The sequence below is a fragment of the Triturus cristatus genome, chromosome 5_2 (assembly GCF_964204655.1).
Source record: "Triturus cristatus chromosome 5_2, aTriCri1.1, whole genome shotgun sequence".
In the NCBI taxonomy this organism is placed as follows: Eukaryota; Metazoa; Chordata; class Amphibia; order Caudata; family Salamandridae; genus Triturus; species Triturus cristatus.
Window position 1 is genome coordinate 504,765,749 of NC_140588.1, and position 23,918 is coordinate 504,789,666.

At 44.2% G+C, this 23,918-nt stretch overlaps 2 protein-coding genes across 21 annotated transcripts in view; one reads left to right on the plus strand and one right to left on the minus strand.

Moving 5' to 3' along the window:
* PDE1C (phosphodiesterase 1C) overlaps window positions 1-23,918 on the plus strand; it is a 1,636,609-nt gene that overhangs the window by 679,459 nt on the left and 933,232 nt on the right. The gene's annotated exons all lie outside the window — the stretch shown is intronic.
* LOC146823222 (uncharacterized) overlaps window positions 1-23,918 on the minus strand; it is a 312,919-nt gene that overhangs the window by 51,182 nt on the left and 237,819 nt on the right. For all 11 annotated transcript variants that reach the window (XR_014962150.1, XR_014962153.1, XR_014962148.1 and 8 more), the window contains one exon: window positions 23,455-23,618. Coding sequence is in view for 1 of the 11 variants with exons in the window: in XM_085607525.1 (XP_085463651.1) it covers window positions 23,580-23,618 (39 nt within the window). In the remaining 10 variants the exon portion in view is untranslated. The remainder of the gene's footprint in view (window positions 1-23,454; window positions 23,619-23,918) is intronic.

Consider the following 23,918-nt stretch of genomic DNA (forward strand, 5'->3'; position numbering starts at 1 on the left):
AGGGCAAGGGGAAGGAGAGTAGGTGAAACAAGCTAAGCACAGAGGCTAAGCAGGAGGGCAATGATGGGGCATAGAAGTGGGAAGCGGAGGGAAAGAAGAGTGGATAAGGGACATCAACCTAAATGAAGGGCAGTGGTACGACATCAGGCCATGCAGGGCAGGAGGGAGGGGGCTGGTGCATGAACCCGGACCAAAGAGGGTAGGGAGGAGGTGGATGGGACAGCAAGCTAACTGTTTAGGGCAGGTGGGAAGGACAGTTGCAGGTAGAACAACGGCTGCACTCAGCTGTAATGAGGGACCAGAGTCATGGACTTAGACCAAGGATGTCAAGGAGGGCAAACTTAGATGAGGGCATCACAATTCCAGGCCAGGCCCTGCGTTCAACTCCTCCACCCCACTGTGCATTGCGATGGGCATCTTACTTAATGTTAAAAAACATTAGCAATTCAATGAAAAAAACAAAGGTTAAAGGGATGTTACAGTTGGGAAGTATAATTTTTAAAAAAACGAAAAAAATCCCAGAAAAAAAAACCAAAGGTTACAGGGACGTTATAGTTAGGTCAGACTTCACTCGTAAAAAAACAGTGAAATTCAGTAGTTATAGTTTCCCAAGCTAACTATAACCTGCACCCCCACAATACACTGCTTATGACGTCACATATTGCATCACTCATGACATGGTCAGTGACATCAATCATAACATCACTGATGCCATCTCAAATGATATCACTGATGACATCATCCACAGAACAACTCACACCCCTACACAATTTCCCATACACCAACCCACCCACACACACGCACACACTCAAACACTCACATACCCATTCACAGACCCATACAAGTACTAATATAACCACTCACTCATCCATAGAGCCACTCACACACCCACTCACTTACTCATACAGCCACTCACACAACCACTTACTGACCCATACTGCTACTCATACAGTCAGTTACTCACCCATACAACCACTAACAAAGCCACACACTCAACCATACAGCTACTCACACACCCGCTTATTCACCTATACAGCCACTCTTGTACCCACTCACTCACACAGGCAGCAGCACAACACAACAACTCTTCGCCCATACAACTGCTCACACTTACTCACACAACCAGTTGCACACCCATGCACACATCCATACAAGCACTCTCTTATCCGCTCACTCATCCATACAGCCATTCACACAGACACTTACTCTCCAATGCAGTCACTCACACACCAACTCATTAAACCGAACACCCACTCAAACAGCCACTCACCCATGCAGCCACTTACGCACTCACTCACTCACTCATACCGTCATTCAGACACAGTACCTCACCATTACAGCCACTGACACACCCTCTATCCCACCCACTCATATATATATATATATATACATCTATATCTATCTATGTCCATATATATATATAGAGTGAGAGTTACCAGAGATGGAAATTCCTCTGATTTTTCACCAGTAATAACTTTGCACCCCTTTGATGACTCTCCACAAAATGCCCCAGACCTATTCCTTTTTCTACATTGGCGGAGGATGGAAAGTTTAGTAGTGACTGGTCAATGGGGAGCAAAGATTAAAGGGGGGTCCCAAAACACGTTTGGGCACCAATGCATTTTTCCATAGACTATGTTCTTACGTGTAGCTGCCATACGCCCAGTCAGATTTCCATGAAATTTAGCAGGATTACACATTATGGTGTGCAGAGCATCCTTTAGGGTACTACAGGTATGTAAGGCATTTTAACTTAGTGATATCTGTTTTTGCAGTATGTTAGCGAAATAATGTGAAATATCATGAAGGTACCACAGTACGTAGAAATAACAAGGCATTATGTGACTGCCTAGTGACTGCATTCAGAAAAGTTAAAGGCAGCCATGTTGTTTTTAGGTATAGTTTGGATGTGTTCTGCATTACGCAATTAGATAAAGCTAAGCATTAGTTTTGATATTTTTCCCCTACCTATTACAACGTTATTAAAGTGGTAAAAGGTAGGGAAAAATATCTAAAAAAATGTAAGGATCACCGTGGTACTTCCTATGAAGTACTGTTGTACTGTAAAATAATAAATAAATATGTAAAAAAAATGAAAATATACCATAAGACCCCATATTTTACAAATATAGTGTACTACAGTATATTTTTATTTTAAACATATTTAAATCTTCACAAAAAAGTCTATGGAGTACCACAGTAATACCTACTAATTATCTGCTACTTAAAAAATGTATTTAAAAAAATGTGCAGTTCTCCCTACGCTGCTGAAAAAATATATAAAACATTTTTAAAAAATCTCAAACTATTAGCACTTTCATAAAGTGATAATAGGTATGGAATAACAATAAAACCAAATACTTACCTACATAAAATGCCCTAACCCAGAATGCATCGAAATTGTGCAGAAAAGTACATGGCTGCCTTTTACGTTTTGTAAATACAGCCATTGGCCAATCAGATACTGCCTTCTTATAGCCATTTACCGCGGTATGCCGCATATTTACTACTGTATACTACTGCAGAATATTTTAAACATGCATATATGCATATTGAGACAGACTACAATTATCTTCAGCCACTTTAAAAGAGCAAACATAGACAAAGACACCCACAATCTCACTAGCACGTATTCACAAACACTACATGAAACAACCACCATAATATGCCCCGACTGCTGTACAGCCATTGATAAATGAGCACACATGGAAAAGGGTACAGTGAATCTCAGCTACCTTTTGGATAGCTTGAAGCTAAAGAAATACATTCATAGATACATACATGCATATGTACATACATACATACATACAATCTGTCTATGAAAAACATGAACAGATGTACCCTTCTGCTTCTATCACCATGTTAAATACAATAACATTGACATGACATCACTACACAAAGACAAGTGTAGCATCTCAACCCAATGCCCCACCTCTGTATGTAATCACACACAATGCGACATGTACCTATCCAATCAATGTACAAACACTCAGCTATTCTTAAGAAACAAAAGATCCACCATTATGCTGCAAAATAACATACATCATCATTAAAGCTTTATTCTTTTTTTGAATACTGTCCCAAAAACAGTAGATCCAAAACAGCTCCTTAGAAAAGATTGTACTTATGTAATGTAAAAATCTAAATGAATCATTCACATTGTTAGAAAAATCTAGCTACCAATGGATGTTGTCATGAGCGATGTCATTAATGATGTCATTTGGGATGTAATTTATCATGTCATGAGTGATGCCATATGATGGCATGATGGGGGTTTACCTCACACTGGGTTTGTAAGCATTGCTCTGAGGTTGTATGCAATTGTTCTTATCTCAGGAATGTTTATAGAGTATTTTAGCAAACTACAGAGGGTTGTCCACAGAGCCTGGCAGTAAATGTCAGCTCATGCAAAGTATTTAAGAAGGTGATCATGCTATGTAGAATAGTATACAAACTCTTTTTTGGAGGGTGTTGAAGGTTTTAAAAAGGAGATGACCACATGTCTAGGGAGGCAATTTGTTTGATAGGTGGATGAATACTAGGAAAAAGAGTGTCACATGCACCAAATGTAGGTGATTTGACAGATATGCTATGTGTCCATCATGCTGTCAAATTGTAAGAAATTGTGTTACTTGTGTGTGTGGGGGGATGGAAACCCACCCAAGCAGGAACCACAATCCTTGTCAGGGTAAAGTCACAAGCAAACTCTTTAAATTAGTCTGTGTTCAACCATAGGGCAGCTTGGCACAGAGCAGCCAGGCTTAAATAATCAGAGGCAATTTGTAAAGTATTTCCCTTCAACCAGTAACAAAGTGAAAACACACCACAAAAAGCACCCCAACCCACATCCCCACAAAGTGCAAACTGTGGATATCTGGTTGCACTAGACAGGTACAAAATCAAAAGTTCAGGCCGACCGCAATGCAGCATAGGCCGACTACAGGGACCCAGCTAGGCCCGCTGAATAAGAGAACCTTAAATCCTGCTTGCAAAGGGTTGCAGAGTTGCGAGTCGAGACTGCATTGCACCGCTGAGATGATGAGTCAGTTCTGAGGAGCTGCAAGGATGCAGTGTGAGGTCCTGTGTCATCATCGAGGATCCCATCGATGAGGGCTTGCAATGCAATGACCTGCATCTGGGATGCCCCATACAGCAGCGGTTCCGATGGGGCTGCAATGCAAAGTTCTTGTGTCAGGAAAGTCCATGCAGCAGAGGTGATGCATCGTTTCTGCTCAGCGTTGTGCCTGGCAGCAGAGAAGTTGCGTTGGTTCTTCTGAATTCACAGATGGGCTGGCAGAGCACCTTCAGGCCCACTTCGAAAGGTCCGGAGCTGGGGTGGCACCACTTAGCAGAGTAGGAATCATAGTTGCAGAGTGCAGATGCTGGTTACAAGAGACTAGCACTTGGAGTCAGGCTGCTGTTCCCGGATAAAGGTTGAAAGTCCAGTCACCTAGGCAAGAGGTCAGCGGACTAGCACAATAGGCAAATGTTTTTTAGGAAAGCAGTCCAGCTGAGTGGCAACACTTTCAGCAGCACACATAGCAGTCCTTCTTCCTGACAGAGCCCACCACAGGTCCTGAAGCGTACGGAAGAGATGATGCCTGTGGTCCAATATGTATACCTCATGCCTCCTTTGAAGTGGGAGAAGCTTCTAGAGGTTTCCCTTTGAAGTGCACGGGGTTCCTGCCTCCATTGCCTTTGCTCCAGACTAACTACAGGGGATATGCAGTAATTTGTGTGAAGGCAGGATACAGCCTATTCAGGGGTAAGTGGGGCTGCACCTAACTCCTCCCCACCATCCAGTGTTGGCCGATCCAGACACACCTAAGCTCTCTATTGTGTGTGACTGTCTAGGAGGAATACACAAAGACCAGCTGCCAACTAAACCCAGCTATGTGACCCAGAGACAGGCTGCAGGCACTAAATGGCTAAAGCAGGAAAAGGCCAAATTTATAAAAGTAGAATTTGCTAAATTATAATAAACAATCTGTCTTCCCCATAAAAAAGTTTTTTAATTACAACTCCAAAGACACCAAACATGAACAATTAACATATTCCTATTTGGAAGTGACAGCTTATAAATTGTAATAAAGTAACTTGTAATAGTGAAATACTAATTTAAGTTTTTCACTATCAGGACATGTAAAACGCAAAATTTCATGTCCTACTTTTTATATACATTGCACCCTGCCCTGTGGGTGACTTATATTTATTAAAATGGAAGGTTTGGGCCTGTCAAAAGGTTTATTTTACCACGTTGAAATGACAGTTTAAAACTGCCCACACAGGCTGCAATGGCAGGTCAGAGACATGTTTAAAGGGATACTTAAGTAGGTGACACAATCAGTGCTGCAGGTCCACTAGTAGCATTTAATTTGCAGGCCCCGGGTACCTGTAGTTCCACTTTACTAGGGACGTATAAGTAAATTAAATATGCCTATTGGGTCTAAGCCAATTCTACCATGTGTTAAGGAGAGAGTGCAAGTACTTTAGCACTGGTTCACAGTGGTAAAGAGCACAGAGTCCTAAGGCCAACGAAACTGAGATCAGTTAAATATGGAGGAGTAAGGTAAAAAAAACTGTGGGGAAGACCACCCTAAGGCTGAGAGGTCTAACACAAATGTTATGTCCATTATCACTCCCATGACTGGTGCTAGTAATTTGGCTACTGGTTTATTGCGCTGCAGTACTTTAAGTCCATAAACCCCATTGGATGATGTTAGAATGACTAGATAATGTCATCAATAATGTCTTTTGAGATGCCATCAGCGATGTCATCAATAAAGTCATTTAGCATTTCAAGCATGATGTAATATGTGATGTCATAAGCTGTGCATAGCGGGGACACAAGTTATAGATATCTCAGTAACTATTGCTTACGAATTTCTGAGATTTTTAGCTTTTTTAAGCTTCAGTTTTTTTCTCACATCAAGCATAGCATCACTTTAACGTTGGGATTTTTCTAAAGTAAAGTAGAGGATTTCTTTAAAAAAATGTTTTAAGTTAACTAAGATCTTATTACCAAACTTAACTATAATGTCACTTTTACCTTTGTTTTTCAGCAATGTTCAGTTTAAAAAAAAATATTTTCAGACTTGAGCATATGCCCAACCCCCTCGGGTAATCTCTGGCCAAAACCCCCTAGGTGCAGGGCCAGGGCCTGCTGGTGGCTAGTGACTGACTGTGCATGTCCAAAGGCCACACCCAATCCCCCAGGAGGCTCCCAAGCTCCTGCAGCACATGTATTTTGCAGTGTGCAGCAGTGGGTTGGCCCTGTGCCCAGCCCACTGCATTCAGCCAACCCACACTGTGCACAGCTGATGGCCTGCACTATGATGGTTGGCTTGCAGGGTCTGATATATCACCAGACCCTTGTATTATGCTTTTTAACATATTTTTCTTACCAAAGCTTTCTCTGTGAATCAGGAGGCCATTTTTTAAACATTATTTGGTACCACAGGACACCTATTTATAACTTTTTCTTTGTGTTAACCCCATCATGCCCAACCTGAATCTGTCTTTAAATGCTTGAAAACCGCTGACCGGATTTACACCAAATCACAATGAGCATGCTTTCTGTGTAAAAAGTCTAGTTTATTGCCAAATTTGGTGTAATTCCGTTCAGCTGTTTTTTGTGTATCAGAGAGAAAACATTCCTCCGGTCAGTAGCATGAGAAGTAGCACTTTCAGAACCCTCTTTTTCTTGGCCCCTGCTTGATGTATCATTGCAAAACGTTCCATGAAGATGTCGAGGTGAATGAATCTTTTTATTTTGTAAAGTTTGGTGCAGATTCTTCAAACAGCACCAAAGTTATTAGCTAAAAACACTCTCCAATGGAAACTCTGATCTAACTATAACTGCACTGTGGTAACCATATTAGATTATTTTCAAAATAGCCTTGGGTTTTGCTTGAACAAGGACTTTGTTATGCACTCTTTCTTCCATAATATAGTTAATTATAAAGTAATTTTATCCTTCCGGGCATTTGTTCTGCTGTAAATACCTGCTTGTATAGGACTCTTTATAGTTTACTTTTAAGTAGATGTATTGCTTTACTGGTATCCAGTAGGCCTTTCACCAAGGTTCACAGATTTTCATAAGCAGCACTGGGAAGAACCATACTTAACATTGCCTTGGACTAGATTGGGTGATTTCCCTATAACTAATTGTACTACTTTTTAAAGTTCATCTCATAATATCCTAGTTTTCTTGGGTCTATTGTCAAAATCCTCAAGGGCTTTGACACATTTACAAGTTTGAAATAAACCATTTTCCTTTACTTGGGAAATGTAGTAAAGCCATGCTTTCTTCATAAAGCTTTAGTAAATCCATTGCCCTTGTCTGCACCAACTTTTGAAATGTGGTAAACATTTATATTTGCTTTTACAATAACCATACAATATCCTTTTATATGGATCATACATCCGTGCATGAATAATGCCATCAAGAGATAATGACTATTACGCAGATCAGACACTTGCATTTTTGCTGGTAGACAAGAAGGGCGTTTGGCAAAGGAAGGCATTGTTGCAGAATGCACCAGTTAAATTGACACACCACACTGATGCACACTGTACCAGAGCACTACTATTCTATTCATGTTTTTAATGAGCTAGGCATATGCTGATGATGAGGATTTGACAGGCCACGTCATCAATTACCGCAGAGTAGAGAAATATCACTACAACTGTTAGTCGCATTGCAAATATTCAAGACTGTGATTTTCGGGGCCTTCTTCTTTTTTGCAAGCAAATACTATTATAGCATTAGAGAATTGTTTACTGGTTATTAATATGAAATAACTTTCCGAAGGCAAAATTATTTGGTCCTAGGCGAAGGTGAGTACGTATAAGTTGAAGGCCAAATATCTGAATGATACTGGCCTCCTGAACATTTATTTATACATTTCCAGGACATGCTCTGTGAGGGGCTTAGAATACTCTCGAGCCTTATTGTAATGGTTGTTATTTTTCCTTAATCCGCCATGAGAAGGGATGGGTAACGATTTACTCCACCAGCTTAGGCAGGCGAAGTTGGGAACTTTTGCCCTTGCACAATCTTGCAGTTTCCTAACTTTGCCTGCTTGGCTGATGTGAGACAAGCCTTCCCCACACTCAGCAGAAAATTGATTTCCTGATCCAGAAAATTCTGAGGGGTGGTAATTGTGGTGCGGGAACTTCATTATGGATATTATCTTCCTACGGCCCATGCAAGCCAGGCAGGGCTGCAACAGGAACTTCTGTACTAGGTGATGTCTCTGGGGCGGGAAGAAGGGCAGACCAGTGGTAAAGGGTCTTTGCCATGCTGGTGGGGATGGACACATAGCTAGACTTTGCCGTATGGTGGATATGAGCGTGACTGTGACCAGTGGAGAGACACTTTGCCGAGGGAGGTAAGAGCGGGGGCTGGCAGGAGAGAAACTTTGCATTGGCGAAGGGAGCAGCCAGAAACCCTGCACAGCCTATTGCTGCAGTGGAAATTGATCACTATGGCAATGGGCGGCATATTCCTAGTGGTAATGCAGAAACTTTAGTGCCTCATCTAGCACCTAATTCGAACAAATTCCCGCGCACTTCTGAAAACAACATTCTGTTTTGCCTTGAGCATTAAAAACTTGTACACTATTCCGGAATATTCTTGCAAAACATAATCAGTTTCTGGTGAGTGTTTTGGGACATCATAATGAGTACTTTTACATGAACTAGGACACAGCCAAGAAACACCAGTGAGAGCTGTGGAGATTACATTTTGAATGGCTGGTGGGGAAGTATTACATAGCGTAAATAAAAATTGTTGGAAACAGTCCTTCGCTGTCAGTGAACCAATATTTAAGAATGAATTTCTTTAATCACCCTATCTTGTGACTAACAACATTGAACCTATATTCACAGTGGTCATGGGTTATATGACTTTCCTAATAGTTTTACTTTTCACATTAGCTAAAGCCTTGTGTAATGTGTCTCTGCTTAGCTGGGGCTTGAGGTAAACGTTAATCACAATTTATGTTGTTAAGACTATGCTACCTTGAAGATCAGCACACACAACTCAAATGAGAAGCTTTGTAATGGGAATATTAGATACTAATGGAATTGCAGTGTGAGGCATGCCTTACTTTTCTGATAATGGTTTTTAGTTCTGCAGTAGATGGATAGAAAGTATTTCACTTAACATGCAATCCTAAGTCTCTCGCCCAGATATTGAGGGCAATCTCTCCAGAATCCAGTTTCTGTTTTATGAGCATCTACTTCCAACCATTATCCCAGATTCTTGAATCTGTTAGATGCACCTAGCCTTATCAAAGGGAAACTGCATGTTCCTTATTTTGCTGGGTACTGGGTCTACAATAGAAAGGTGGCCTTCAGCGTCCTTTGTACTCCCCTGGGTTGCAGTCAAAGTCTAGATCATGGGAGTTTATGTGAAGACTGAGGACATTTACAGTGTATCACCAATATTACAATCACAGTAAGGAGGCAATGAAAAGAATGCTCAGTTATCTTATGAAGTGCCCTCTCGGATTCAATACTAATCCTTTCCCGAAACTCACGCGGGATTGTAAGGCTATTTCGTAAAATAAGCCCAAATCCAAATCAAAGTATGGAAGTGAAAGTTGAATTAAATTTGATAAAACTGTACGAAAGTCCACGTATCTGTGTTCTAGTGGACGTGGTTGGATATTTTTTGTGTGGTACCCACCCAGAGTACCTGAACTTCCAGCACTGATATCTCAGGAGGTAGCGATTGCAGTTGAAAAATCCCATCTTTGGGGGCACATCTACGCCTCCAGTTCCCAACTGACTATGTTTGATAGCTGTGAACTTCAAATAGCGTAGTGTTATGTTTTAGCCTTTGGTAGGTAGCCCATCTGGTTAGGGAAGGCCTTCACCTCTGCCTACCCTGTGAAGGGCTGCCTGCCTTATTGAGAGATCCCCACCTGTGCTTGGCAAGGATGTCAGTGATGAGATTGTGTCCACCAATGTTTTGGATGCACATTTTTCACAGTTGAATGCCAAGGGTCTCACTATGCTGATTAAGTCCTCTTGGCATTCTCTTTTTTTTATTTTTGCAGAAACAAACATGAAGAAAAATAACACACAAAGGCACCTCATAGTCAAAGCTACAAGTGCAGGATTTGTTCGGTACGAAGTCGAACCAGGTGCTGGGCCACTATACTGTCCATCAGGCTGAAGTGTGGGTACGGGTGTCTATTCTTTGGGTACAAGGCTACCAAAAAGCTATAGTAGAATAAAGGGGCAGGGAGGATGCTTGTAGGCAGTCATTGCTCCTGGGGTTGATTTCCAAATAGTTTTTGAAAGGTTAATGTCAGCTCTATCTTGTCTGTGGTTAGAGATCTGGAGGACTACAGGGTACTCTGGATGCACTCCCATAGTCGTCTTGAGGTGACTGGACTTCCCCGAGCAGGCTGGGCAGCGGCAGCTATAGGTAGGATAGAACGCATCAACCAGAGATTCAGACTTGGTCCAGGGGAGATGGCCAGTTGGTTCGGAATCTCTCATTTCTGGTTCATGCATATCTTGTCATGGTGAAATGCTTTTTAACATTTTGCGATGCAGCGCGCACAAAGGAATTCGTTTCATTTATTTAAATGTGTACTTACCTCTGTTCATCCATATTCCGGTGTTTACATTTCCCCATCCTGCCCCTCCCCCGCCCCGCCTCACCGCCCCACGGAACTCCCTCCACGGACCGCTACTGGTGCCAAGGGTGTCCCTTCCAAATAGCGACTCGCAGTTCAATGTAAGATTGTTTTGTGGCTGCAAAACACTTGCAGTTTACCACCCATTTCAAATGGGTGATAACCCACTCGCAAACGGGAAGGGGTCCCCAGGGGAGCCCTTCCCCTTTGTGACTGGCATTGAAAATATTTTTTAAGAGCACGCAGCGGTCGGACCACTGCCTGCTCTTAAAAAATGAAACAGTAAAGTTTCATTTTTCTTTTTTTGAATACAGCCTATTTTCCTTTAAGTAAAACAGGTGGCATTTAAAAAAAACTGCTTTATTTAAAAAGCAGTCGCAGACATGGTGGTTTGCTGAACCCAGCAGGCCACCATCCCTGGGAGTGCAGGCATTTCCTAATGTGCTCACAAATTGCACCTGCCTCATGAACATTAATGAGGCCGGCAATTTCCAATCCCCTTTGGAATTGCATACAGTGTCTGAGATAATGTACATTCCTACTTGCGAGTCGCAAAACGACGCAATTTGTAGGGTCGTACATCTGGCCCTAAGTCATTAAGGACTCTGTCTTCAGTCCTGAAATGTTCGCCTTCAAATCATTGATGTGACTTTAAGTGTGTTAGTCTAATGAGGCCAATGGCAGCACTCAGGAAGCCTTTGGCTATCACATAAATGTCCAGGACAGTGCCCGAAATGACCTGGAGGGAAGGGGTGTCCCTACTTAGCACACAACTTAGAACACACACTTCACATCCCATCTGGATTCAACCTGCACTAGACCATTGCCATATACTCAGCCCGCATAGTCACGTTCCATCAGTAAGCGCCCTTCTCCTACACGCCTCCAACACACTCAAGTTGAATGTGCAACCTATTGTTTGAGGTGGAGCAGTGACTTCCTGAGGAATGGCCAGCTTCCTGTGCTACACACTTCATCGATGTCATCCACATAACGCAATCCCACACTTCCTAAAGGTCTGAAAAATAATGTGTCAGAAGGGATCACAAGAGGACCTGCCTGGCACTGGACACACCACACAATGAAATAAATCAACAAAACAAGGTAATGAGGAGCAAAAGGAAGGGAGAATGAGCTTGATGAGAGTAGCACGCAAAGAAAAATCTGAAAACCTATTAAACGGACCTCTGCATTTATTTCCATTCTAGCAGATTCTGAATGTTTGTTGCTCAGTAAAGTAAAACATGTGCACGAGATCTGCTCGACACAAATCTAAGACATTTAAAATTGGAAAGTTGATCGGGCAAATGTAGCCAGTCTTATTTGATAAATATCCCTAAAAGGTCACCAACTGGTGCTGGTTGAGCTGCTTGCTCTAGCAAAGCAAACATGCCCTTCGTATGCGCTGTTGTGGAAGGCGGTGAGGCACACATTCCAGGCAGGCTGAAGCCAGGAGACTGCCCATTCTGGACATCCCACAGTGCCACGGGGCTGTCTCTGCAAAGGCCTCCGAAGCAGGTCTCTGAGGTGCCGCCTGCTACTTGTGAACTCATTGGGCAGAGATGTAGGTGCATGTGACAAAATAATATACGTCTCTTGGTGACCTAAATACCTCGAGATGTCCGAGTGTGGTGTACATCATTCTATTCTTTTCAGAAATATCCTATCTAGAGCCTCAGACAAAGTTTATGTTTTTGTTAGTTAATAGCTGTAAAATGGGTAGGGCGTGTAGTCAGCTTCTGGGCTGAAATTGGCAGTTCGTAGTTGTTAATGCCAGCATTTTGTCTGCATTATTTATTAGTTGTTGCTTACATTAGATTGCCCAGTCTTCTGGCCTTAATCCATGAAGGTGTGTGTTGGATCCATGGATGGAATGGAAGGCTCCGATTCTTCATTGCAGCAAGATTCATTCATTCATCCAGCCCCACTGTTTCTTTAACACAGCTGTCAAGTAGCCGTGTGCCATGAGTATCGCCTTCAGGTAGTTGAGGTTTTCCAGTCCATGGCACTCTTGGGATTTGTAGTTACACTTTTTTCCCATTTTATATTTCGACCTGCGCGCCCCAGCATGCCTGGTCTGTTGGCTGGAAGCCCGAGATTAGGAGAAGGTCTCCCTTATTGGCTGCAGCCGGCTGTTCGCTATATCTCAATGAAAGGCAGACACAAATAATGCACGTCTTGGGGTCGGACCGGCCATTTATCCAATCGGGCATTGCCTGGGGGTTCTTTGGGGCCCCAGGCAGGTGCTGGTGCCTCTGTCACTTTCTCTAGCTCCCTATTTAAGGAGGCACAACAGGGCTTCAGGAGAGCGAGCGAGATCAGAGTGAGAGGACAGAGAAAGAGAATTAAAGAGATGGAGAGAGATAGTCAGAGGGGAGGAAGGGAGCTGGGCTGGTTGGGACATTTTGCGAGAGCTTCTTTTGATGGCCACTCCCTCCGTACTCTCGTCTTAGCATACATGGAGGCAGGAAGTCCAAGTGGGCTCAATGGGGTTCAAATCAGTTAAAAGAGATATTTCCAGGGAAAGCAAATACTTTAGCAGTTTTTAGAGTCATAACAATCCTCAGCTCTTGTACTGAAAGAAAGATTGTCAGTACACCGGAGAAAACAAAGGGTGTGAACTCAGCGAATTAAGAAATTAATGCCAAAGAAGGACCTGGGCAGAATTTGCTCGGATGTTAAGTAGAATGAAATATGGCCTCATAAATAAATGTACCAATCTTGCCTGCAGCACAATCTCCTCATAGTGTTTCTGTTGAAACACACAATCCATTTTCCGTTTGGTAAGTAATAGTTGCAGTCCCATTAAAGTAAATACAGCTATATTTAAGCAGACATTGATTTACACGGAGATCGGAATCTGGCTTCCCTGAAGCTCCATTTATTGACCACCGGAGTTAATTAAAGCAGCCTCTTTGTTAAAATCCATTTAGATATTACATATCAATATTCTTTGCTGCAGTGCAGACATCAAGGCTGCTTAGACTGTGTGAGCTGGCTCCATCTTACAGTGAATTTGCTATCCGTTTAAAAACATATATGGCTACTCTTAGAGTGTTTCTTCCAAGCAAGTCTATATTGCCCCTCAACGTATTGCAATATACGTAACGTAGATATAATACAATGAAAAGATCATGCAAACATAATTATTTTATATTCAACAGAATGCTACAGTTTATCCTGAAAAGGCATGGGTTATTTAGAGTTTGGCCGATGGGAAAAATATGCCAAAAATAGACGGCTGTCACTTCTGCCCTATTTAGAGCATATAGTCAGGTATACATTCTAAAAAGGGTGACAGGAAACCCACCTATTTTTTGCAGATGCCCTGTGTTGGACTTGGCACTATCTACAGGGTCTTCCCCACACTTTTTGCCTTCACCCCTCCTGTTTTGCTGAATTCACTTTTGTTTGCCTTAGGACTCTGTGCACTTTATCACTGCTAACCAGTGCAAAAGAGCTTGTTGTCTCTCCTTCAAACTTGGTAAAATTGGCTTACATCCAATTGGCACATTAAATATACTTATATGTCCCTTGTAAAGTGGTAGTACATGTACCCATGGCATGTAAATTAAATGCTGCCAGTGCGCTTGCAGCACTTATTGAGCTACCCACTTAAGTAGCTTTTTTAAACATGTCTCAGGCCTGTCATTGCAGTCTGTATGCAGTTTTAAACTGCCAATTTAATTTGGCAAAACCTCTTGCCAAGCCTAAAACTCCCTTTTAATACAAAGAAGGCTAATGTAGGCCCTGAACATCCCATAGGGCTGGGGGCAGTGTATTTAAACAAAAATTGACATGTGCTTTTAAGTTTTCCATGTCTTGGTAGCGCAAAATTCACACATTTGTTTTTCAGTACTGTGAGGCCTGCCACACTCATAGGATAACATTGGGTTACCTTATTACATTTAATAAGTGGTAAGATAACTTTTGTGTGGGAGCAGGTAGGATTGCCATGTTTGGTGTCTGAGGAATTGTAATTTAAAATCCTCATTAATGGTAAAGTCAAATTTTAAGTCACAATTCTGAAAATACCACTTTTAGATAGTTAGTATACAAAACAGTGACAGACGGAATGCCTGAATTATTCTCAGCCACTGGTAATCACTTGGGGCTGCATCCCAATCCATCATTATTCTGCACACCATGCCACCTCAGTTTGGACCCAGAGATATGCAAATCAGTCATGACCCTGCTCCAGTGGAAATAGTCCAGCCAAAACTGCCAGCCAGGTCCTCCCTGAACCGAAACACAGGCAACCCAGGACTGGTTTCGCCCTAGTTATGAGCTCATCCGCAGGGTACAGCTTGGTTTCAGTGACACATTGTGCACAGAACCCATGTTTGGTCATACCCATCCCACTTAGGGAGACACAATCAATATACACAACAGTGATGGATGGAACGGTTCAATTAATCACAGCCAATGGTAATCACTCTGGCCGTATACCAAACGATAATTATTCTGCACACCATGGCACCTCAGTTTGGACCCAGCCATATGCAAATCAGTCTTTACTCTGCTTCAATAGGAACAGTCCAGCCAAACTGCCTAGCTATGTCCGCCCTGAACCGGAAAACAAGCAAGCCAGGACTAGGTTTGCCCTAGTTATGGTTTCATCACCCGGGTACAGCTTGGTTCCAGTGACACAGTGTGCACGGGACCATTGTCTGAGCATACCCTTCCCACTTAGAGCAACACAATCAGTATACAAAACAGTGATGGATGGAATGATTGAATTAATCTCAGAGCCTGGTAAACACTCTGGCCGCATTCCAATCCATTGTTATTCTGCACACCATGCCACCTCAGTTTGGACCCAGCTATATGCAGATCAGTTTCGACCCTGCTCCAATGGAAACAGTCCAGGCAAGCCAGGTCCTCCCTGAACCGGAAGACAAGCAACCCAGGACCAGTTTCGCCCTAGTTATGGGCTCATCAGCCGGGTACAGCTTGGTTCCAATAACACAGTGTACATGGGACCCACATCTGGGCATACCTGTCCCACTTAAGGCGACACAATCATTATACAAAACAGTGAGGAATGGAATGGCTGAATTAATCTCTGCGTTTGGTAATCACTCAGGCCTTATCCCAATCCATTGTTACTCTGCACACCATGCCACCTCAGTTTGGACCTAGCTATATGCAAATCAGTCTTAACCCTGCTCTAATAGGAACAGACCAGCCCGAACTGCCAAGCCAGGTCCTCCCTGAACTGGAACACAAGCAACTCAGGACCGGTTTCGCCTAAGTTATGGGATCATCAGCTAGGTACAGCTTTGTTCTAGTGACACAGTGTATCCGAGACCCCACGTCTGTGCATACCGGGACCACTTAGGGCGACGCAATCAGTATACAAAACAGGGATGGATGGAATGCTTGAATTAATCTCAGCCCCTGGTTATCACTCGGGCCACATCCCAATCCATTGTTACTATGCACACCATGCCACCTCACTTTGGACCCAGCTACATGCAAATCAATCTTGACCCTGCTCTAATAGGAACAGTGCAGTTTGAACTGCCAAGCCAGGGCCTGCCTGAATCGAAACACAAACAACCCAGGACTGGTTTTGACTTTGTTATGGGCTCATCAGCCAGGCACAGCTTGGTTCCATTGACACAATGTGCACGGGACCCACCTCTAGGCATACCCGTCCAACAACTGGTTCCAAACTGGAATGGCGTGGTGAGCAATAAAACAATGTATTCAGGCCAGGATCTCTGACTGGGGAAGGATGTTTGGCATTGTTCAGCTCTCCATCCATCCTTTTGGCGCCATGAGTTGGGCGGCCAGACATGTCTCCTGTGCTCGCCATGCTACTGGTGTCAAGCTATCCTGGCTGATGAGGGGTGATACCCCAAAACTGGTCCTAGGATGCTTGTTTACAGTCCAGGGAAGACCTGGCCTGGAAGTTTGGGCTGGACTGATCCCATGGGAAGCAGGGTCAAAACTGATTTGCATATGTCTGGGTCCAAACTGGACTGGCGTGGTGAGCACAAAATGATGGATTTAGGCACAGATCTCTGACTAGGGGTGAGTGTTTGACATTGTTCTGCATTCTATCAATCATTTGTTCTTTTTGCATTTGTCGCCATAAGTGGGATGGGTATGCCCAGATGTGGGTCCTGTGCTCGCCATTCCACCGGAGTCAAGCTATCCTGGCTGATGAGGAGTGGTACCCCAAAACCGGTTGTCTGAGGCTTGTTTCTGGTCCAGGGTGGACCTTGCCTGGCAGTTTGGGCTCGACTGTTCCCATTAGGAGCAGGGTTAAGACTGATTTGCATATTCCTGGGTCCAAACTGGAATGGTGTGGTAGGCAAACAAATAATGGATTTAGGCTCAGATCTCCGACTGGGAGTTAGTCTTTGAAATAGTTCAGCATTCCGTCCATCACTTGCACTTTTTACTTTTAGAAAGTTGGTATTTTCTTTTCTTAACCATTTTTTGCCTGCAGCCTGTTTTCTGGATCATATGACTGGGTGTAGTTTGCAGTTGGCCTTTTGTACTCCTCCTAGACAACTACTCCATGGAGGGACTGGGTGTTGGCGGGATGGCCATCCAACCAGTATGGAGGGGCATAGCTGTGCACAGCCCCACTTGCACTTCTAAGACCCTGCCTCCACTCACACACAAAAAACGTTACACTTGCCCATCGTGACTGCATACAAATTGGGACCACAGCAGGGAGGCAGGAAATTCCAGACACTTCTATGGGGGGAAACTCCAGACGTTTCTTCCACTGTCTGGCACCAGGTATAAAAGTAGGGCCCTCAGATCCACTCTTCAGTTTACTTCTGGACCTGCTGAAGGACTCTCAGAGGACTGCCCTGCTGCCTGTGGTATTCTGTGTACTTCAGAGGACTGCCCTGCCACACAGGAGGATTGCCCTGTTGCTGCCTGAAGCCTGCCTTGTGCCCTCAGAGGACTGTTGTGCTGCCTGAGACCTGTTTTCCTGCTTGAAACCAAGACTTCCAGAGTGACTCAAAGGGCTAGTTTTCTGGTATCCCCCTCAGGGACAGAATTGGCTCCAACCACCTTGTACCTGACCCTGGATCAAGCCTAAATGAGTCCTAACTCTTCAGTGGTGTCTCTCCAGCCTGGACCCTTGGAAATGGTGCTAACAGTGCCTAGCTAGTCCAAATAAAAAACATGGAAAATTATCTGCCAAATCAAGCTGTGAGAGCCAAGAGGTGGCCAGGTCCTACATGCTAACCAATCTGCCCAAGGTGCTCCAGCGGTCGGCCTGACTTTGTGGCAGCTTCCGCTACATTTTTCTACGCAGCAGCAAAAATCCTGTCCAATGGCTCCCCGCAGAAGGGGTATCCAGTCTCGTGGAACCCTCATTGGCTACTGGCTGCAGCTTCGTCCCACTGGAGATTTTTGGCTGGCATAAAAGAGACTAGTTTGAATGTAGGGATCTTCACCACAACTTCGTACAGCAGCTCCCCAATGACTCTTCCTCCTTGGACATCGCTGACTGCAATGGCCTGCGAACGTTACCTGCTCAGACATTTTTCTTCAAAAATTCTTAATCTGAAGCTAAGCGGAGACATGCCCGATTCACTTTTTATATCCGAATCACACTACTTCGCGGTCAGCCATAACTTTCGGCTTTGCCCCGTCCTGTGCTCAACCCTTGGGTAGCTTGGCACAGAACAGTAAGGGTTAACTCGGAGGAAATGTGCAAAGTATTTGTGCAGCACTTCAAAAAGTAATACAGTGAAAACACACCACAAAAGGAGCCCACAATGAAATAAGGAAAATAGAGTTATTTTTAATCAATAAAACAAGACCAAACTGAGAAAAATCCAATCACTAGAGCCAGGAGATATTCAATTGTATAGGTTTTAGTAAAGATAGTGCCAAAAGGTGTAAAGCACCAACTGTGGATATCTGGTCACACCTGAACAGGACAAAGTCACAAGTTCAGGCCAACTGCAATGGAGCGTGGGCCGGTTACAGGTACCGAGTTAAGGCTGCTGAACAAAGTACCTTCAATCCTGGTTTGCGGAATGTTGCAAGGAACTGCGGCAAAGATATCTCACACAACTGAAGCAATGTATCAGATCCAAGATGTGGCAAGGCTGCAGTCGAGGCCCTGCTGCTAGTCATTGAAGATCCTGTCAACGAGGGCACGCAATGTGAAGTCTGGAGTCGGGATGCGTTGCGCAGTTGGGGCGATGAATCGGTTCTGAGGAGCTGCGGAGACTGGCGTCGTCATCGAAGCTGCAGTCACTGAGGGATGCGAGGACATGCGCTGATGTGATGCAGGTCTTTGAGGCAGTTCCACTCCACGCAGCAGCAGCGATGTGTATCTTCCGCTAGCTCCACATAGCCTGGTAGAGGACCTCAGGCCTTCTTCCAAGGGCCCAGGACTGGGGTGGCACCACAGAGTAGACTTGCAGATGGCAGAGTCCAGGTGAAGATGCAGGGTTGGTGGAGCCTTCTGTCCCTGAGGCTCAAGTCAGGAGGCCATTCAACTAGCCCTTGGCGTCAGTCTGGGGTTCTGGGTTCAAGAGATGCAGTTCCAATCCTCCTCACCTAAGCAGTAGGGCATCAGGCAGTATTTCAGCATAGCAAAGCAGTAGCACTACAAGGCAGTAGTCCAGCAGAGTGCAGTTCAGCAGAATGGCAGTCCGTCAGCAGCACAGCAGTCCTTCTTCCTGACAGAGTATCTACAGGGTCGTAAGTTCACTGAAAGGTGGTGTCTGAGGTCCGGTATTTATACCCAGTTGTGCCTTTGAAGTGGGGGATAAGCTTCTAAAAGTTTCCCTTTGAAGTCCTCAGGCATTCTGCCTTCCCTGTCCTGGCTCCAGGCTAAATACAGGGGGATGCAGCCCTTTGTGTGGAGGCAGCGCACAGCCCATTCAAGTGTAAGTGGGCCTGTGCCCAGCTTCTCCCTCCCATCCTGCCAGTGATGCCTCCTCCAGTTACACCTGAGCTCCGCATTGTGTGTGGCTGTCTAAGAGAGATACACAAAGCTAAACTGTCAGCCACACCCAGCCATGTGACCCAGGTACAGGCTACAGGCACTGAATGGCTAAAACAAGAAAATGTCAACTTTCTAAAAGTAGGTAGTAGAACAAGCACCACTAGGTGAACGAAGTAGCTAGGTTGTCGCGTGCCTCAGAGGTATCACTCTCTGGTCGGTGAGTGTGACAAATATCATAAAAAGGTAGCATCTCCTGAGTTAGGAGACGTCCCCCTGCGCACTGCTGTAAGACCGCGTAGCAGGATATGTCAAATCTGTTATGATTTACACAGGAATGGAAACTGGAGTACTCACATGAGTTTGTGAAGCTTTTATTCGTGAGACGATTTTCAACTTTTCATATCGAAACTCGGTGGTAACAGTTTAGTATTGAAGCATTTTTTATTGGTAGAGCACATAGCAAGATGAATTAGGACACAGGCGCCTACAACCCAGCGGGCCGGCAAAAAGCTTATCCAATCATTGCAGCAAAGTAGTCACGGAAAACATACTGACTGATGGTTAACACAGCAAGTCGCCTACAACCTAGAGGGCCAGCCGCGTGAGAATGGAAAAAGTAAAGTGGCAACAAGCGCAAGTCCAGCATATAAGTGTGCAAGAGATCGTGGTGGTGCGTAACATACCGGCTATGAGAGCCGGGGGCCTGTGAAAGCTTGACGCTGCAAAGTGGTGCCATTTCCGTAAAACAAAAAAACTAACGAAACCCCATGAACACCCAAACCCACCCCCCCACCTCCCCAGTGAGCAATAGCAAATGAAATGAGAAGGAGCTGAGCTATCGACGATTGAGTTAGTGTGGTCTACCTACAGCTGAGGGATCAAAAGTATGACGAGACGTCACCGTGGGTTATGTGTGGGAGCCGTCGCCAGGGATCAGCTGCAAGAGCCGGAGGTAGGTGGGACACATCAGCTCCCGAAATTCAGTGGAGAGAATTTAGATAAATGGGGCCCAGGTCTTGGCATAGGCCGCGGAGGTCCCCAATGTGGCCATAGAGAGTCGTTCCATACCCAAAAGGAACCAGAGCTGGTGCAGCCATTGTCTATGATCTGGAGTTCTGTCTGTTTTCCAACCCGCCAGGATCACTCGATGTGCAGCATTCAGCGCAAGCGCCATCCGTTTCCCTCTAATAGAGCGCAAGGGAAAAGTCAGCGCGTTGGGCAGGCCTAGAATGGTATATGCCGGGAGCCTAGGTATGGTAGTGGAGAAGGCCTTGTCGATGTCATCGAATGCCCCTTCGCAGTATCTAGTAAGCTTAGGACAGTGCCACAGTAGATGCAGGAGCGTACCCGGGTTGCCACAGCCTCTCCAGCAGAGGCCGTCACGGGTAAGTTGCCATTTAGTAAGACGTGCTGGGGTATAGTACCAGTAGGACGCGATCTTGAAAGCGGTCTCCGCATGTCCCGTCGAGTGTGTTGTATGGTGCACGCGATAGAAAATATACTCCTATTCTTTGTCGGATAGCGTGCGTCCCAACTCAGCCTCCAATCGCCTCTGACCCGCAGTGAGAGTTTTGGAAATACCCGCCATGAGGAAAGAATATATTTCAGAAATGAGCCCTCGGTCATCTTTCTTGCGAGTGAGCCATTTCTCAAAGGGATGCATCGGTCTGTGTGCCAAGGGGTGCGTCGTAGCTCCCGAGATCCAGTGTGCCATCTGGGAGTGAAGGAAGAGATCCGCGCTAAGAAGGCCATATCCCTCCTGTAGTTCTTTGAAGGCATTGAGACCCTGTATGTCGAACAGGTGTCCTAAGCGCTTGCAGCCACCCTCTGTCCAGTGTGCCGCAGCCCCCGTGTCCACGCCTTGGGGGAAGGCAGGATTGGAAAATATCGGGGTCATTGGCGAGGGGAATGTGGTAAGACGAGCCCGCAGGGCAACCCTGTCCCAAACTAGCATGGTAGGGTGGGAGATTGGAGAGGAGTATAGCCCTCAGGCGCGAGCGGATTGCGGAAGCCAGGCATCACACCAAATATGATGGCCTGCCACTGTTTGGTCCATAAAGACCCAGTGTTTCTCAGTCATGGGGCGGTTCCATTCCACCACGTACTGAAGAAGAGAGGCTTGGTAGTAGCAGGTAATATTGGGGAAAGCAAGGCCGCCTTCTTTCTTGGAGCGCAGCAGTAAGGTCTTCTGCAGGCGGGGTGAAATCTGTCCCCATACAAAGCGTTCAATTGCAGTCTGAATCTGAGAAAGGACCTGTGGAGGGGGCTCCAGCGGAAGCGTTTGAAACAGGTATAGTGCTCGCGGGAGAACATTCATTTTAACAGTGGACAGCCTACCAAACCATGACAAAGGTAGTCGTCGCCAGCGGGTCAGATGGTGGTAACAGTTTAAATGCATCTATCACAAATTTCAATCATTTCTCCCAATGCATTTTGTGCAGTCATGGCCCTTCGTCAGTAAGCAATGATACATTGAGAAAACCAGACCACATATTCGCGTACCTTCACCTTCACGTGGGTGAATGAGGAGGTGTGAATCGTTGTTACACGTGAAACACAATACGCTGTACATTGTTGACTGTCCAAAACGAAGAGTACGCTATTGTGATCAATAATTAATAGATCAAAGTACATTCATGCTAATATGTACAGTGTGCTCCAAAGTTGGTGGCTACATCGCAAAGGAACAGACATTAAAAAACTTAAAAAGGAAAGCAAAGAGTGTGCAGAAGTGATGTACACATGCACAATATAAAAGTGGCATTTTCAAAATGGTAATTTAGAATCCGACTTCACATAAGATAGGACTTTTCATTATAATTCCAAAAACATCAAAAATGACCTAGTTGCCCGGTCCCATTTGGAAATTACAGCTTATGAAATGTAATAAGGTAATTCCAATATTAGTCTATGGGAGAGGTAGGCCTGGCAGTAGTGAAAAACAAATTAAAGAGTTTTTCACTACCAGGACACGTAAAACTTAAAAGTACATGTCCTACCTTTTACATACACTGCACTCAACCCTCTGGGCTGTCCAAAGCCTAGCTTAGGAATGACTTCTATGCATAAAAAGGGAAGCTTTGGGCCTGGGAAAAGGTTTTTGTTTGCCGGATCGACATAGCCGTTAAACTGCACACACAAGCTGCAATGGGAAGCCTAAGGCATGTTTCCATGGGCTACTTAAGTGGGTGGCACAACCGGTGCTGCAAGGCTACTAGTAGCATTTAATTTACATGCCTTGGGCACATGTAGTGCGACTTTACTAGGAACTTACAAGCAAATTAAATATGCCAATGGGGGAGAATCTAATATTGTCATGTTCTAAGGAGTGCGCATACGCACTTTAGCACTGGTTAGCAGTGGTAAAGTGTACAGAGTCCTAAGGCCAGCAAAAACGAGATTATCAAAAATGGAGGAGGAAGACAAAAAGTTGGAGGGAAGACCATCTTAAGGCTAATAGGTCTAACAACCCTCCTAAACCAACAACTTTATTTCTCACATCCTGCATGTACCAAACTGTAAATAATACTCATTGACCTTTAATTCCCATGAATTAATCTATTAAGCTTAGTCTCACTTTTCTTTGAAGTTGAAGGACATTTGACCACCTTAGGATGACTTTGGCCTTCACTAATTAAGAAGTAATATGTTTTCAATTAAGAACTGAGCTCCAAAGCAGAAAGCCTGTGAAATATGAGTATATTTGAATAAAGTTATGTCTTTATCAATAAATGCATACAGTATATATGTAGACCATGCCCACCAAACCAAAGAGATCGGAATTTGTGTTTTTGATTATTACGCTAGAATGTTAGATGTAAACTCCAAATATACCACAAGTAGATTTTAGAACAAACTCACACAGTGTCCTTTAGATCAATCAATACTGGTAGAATATAGAGGCTCTGCGTGACTTCACAAAATTCTGATCTTCGTAATGTACTGCTAACCATATCTTATTGTAAACCAGCAGTCTCGTACGCAGTTCAGTTCTTTACATGCACAAGTTTTCTTTCTTCCTTACCCTGTAGAAAATTGACAAAGAACATTCAGGTTGATTGAAAAACAGTTTGTAACAATCAGGACATTGTGAGTGAAATTCCTCAAACTCTGTTCAGAATAATGAAGAATAATCAGAACAAAGTCAAACCGATAGATCTAAAGAAAACAACTATCACTTAGTCATAGGGGACAACTTTTTGGATGAAAAATACCTGAGCTTTCTTGTATTTGGGAAATCCTGCCTACGGGGATGTACAGTAGCTTAAGTGTCAAGGGAATACAGTTTTCTTATATAGAAGATTTAATTTCATAATTGTTGAAAA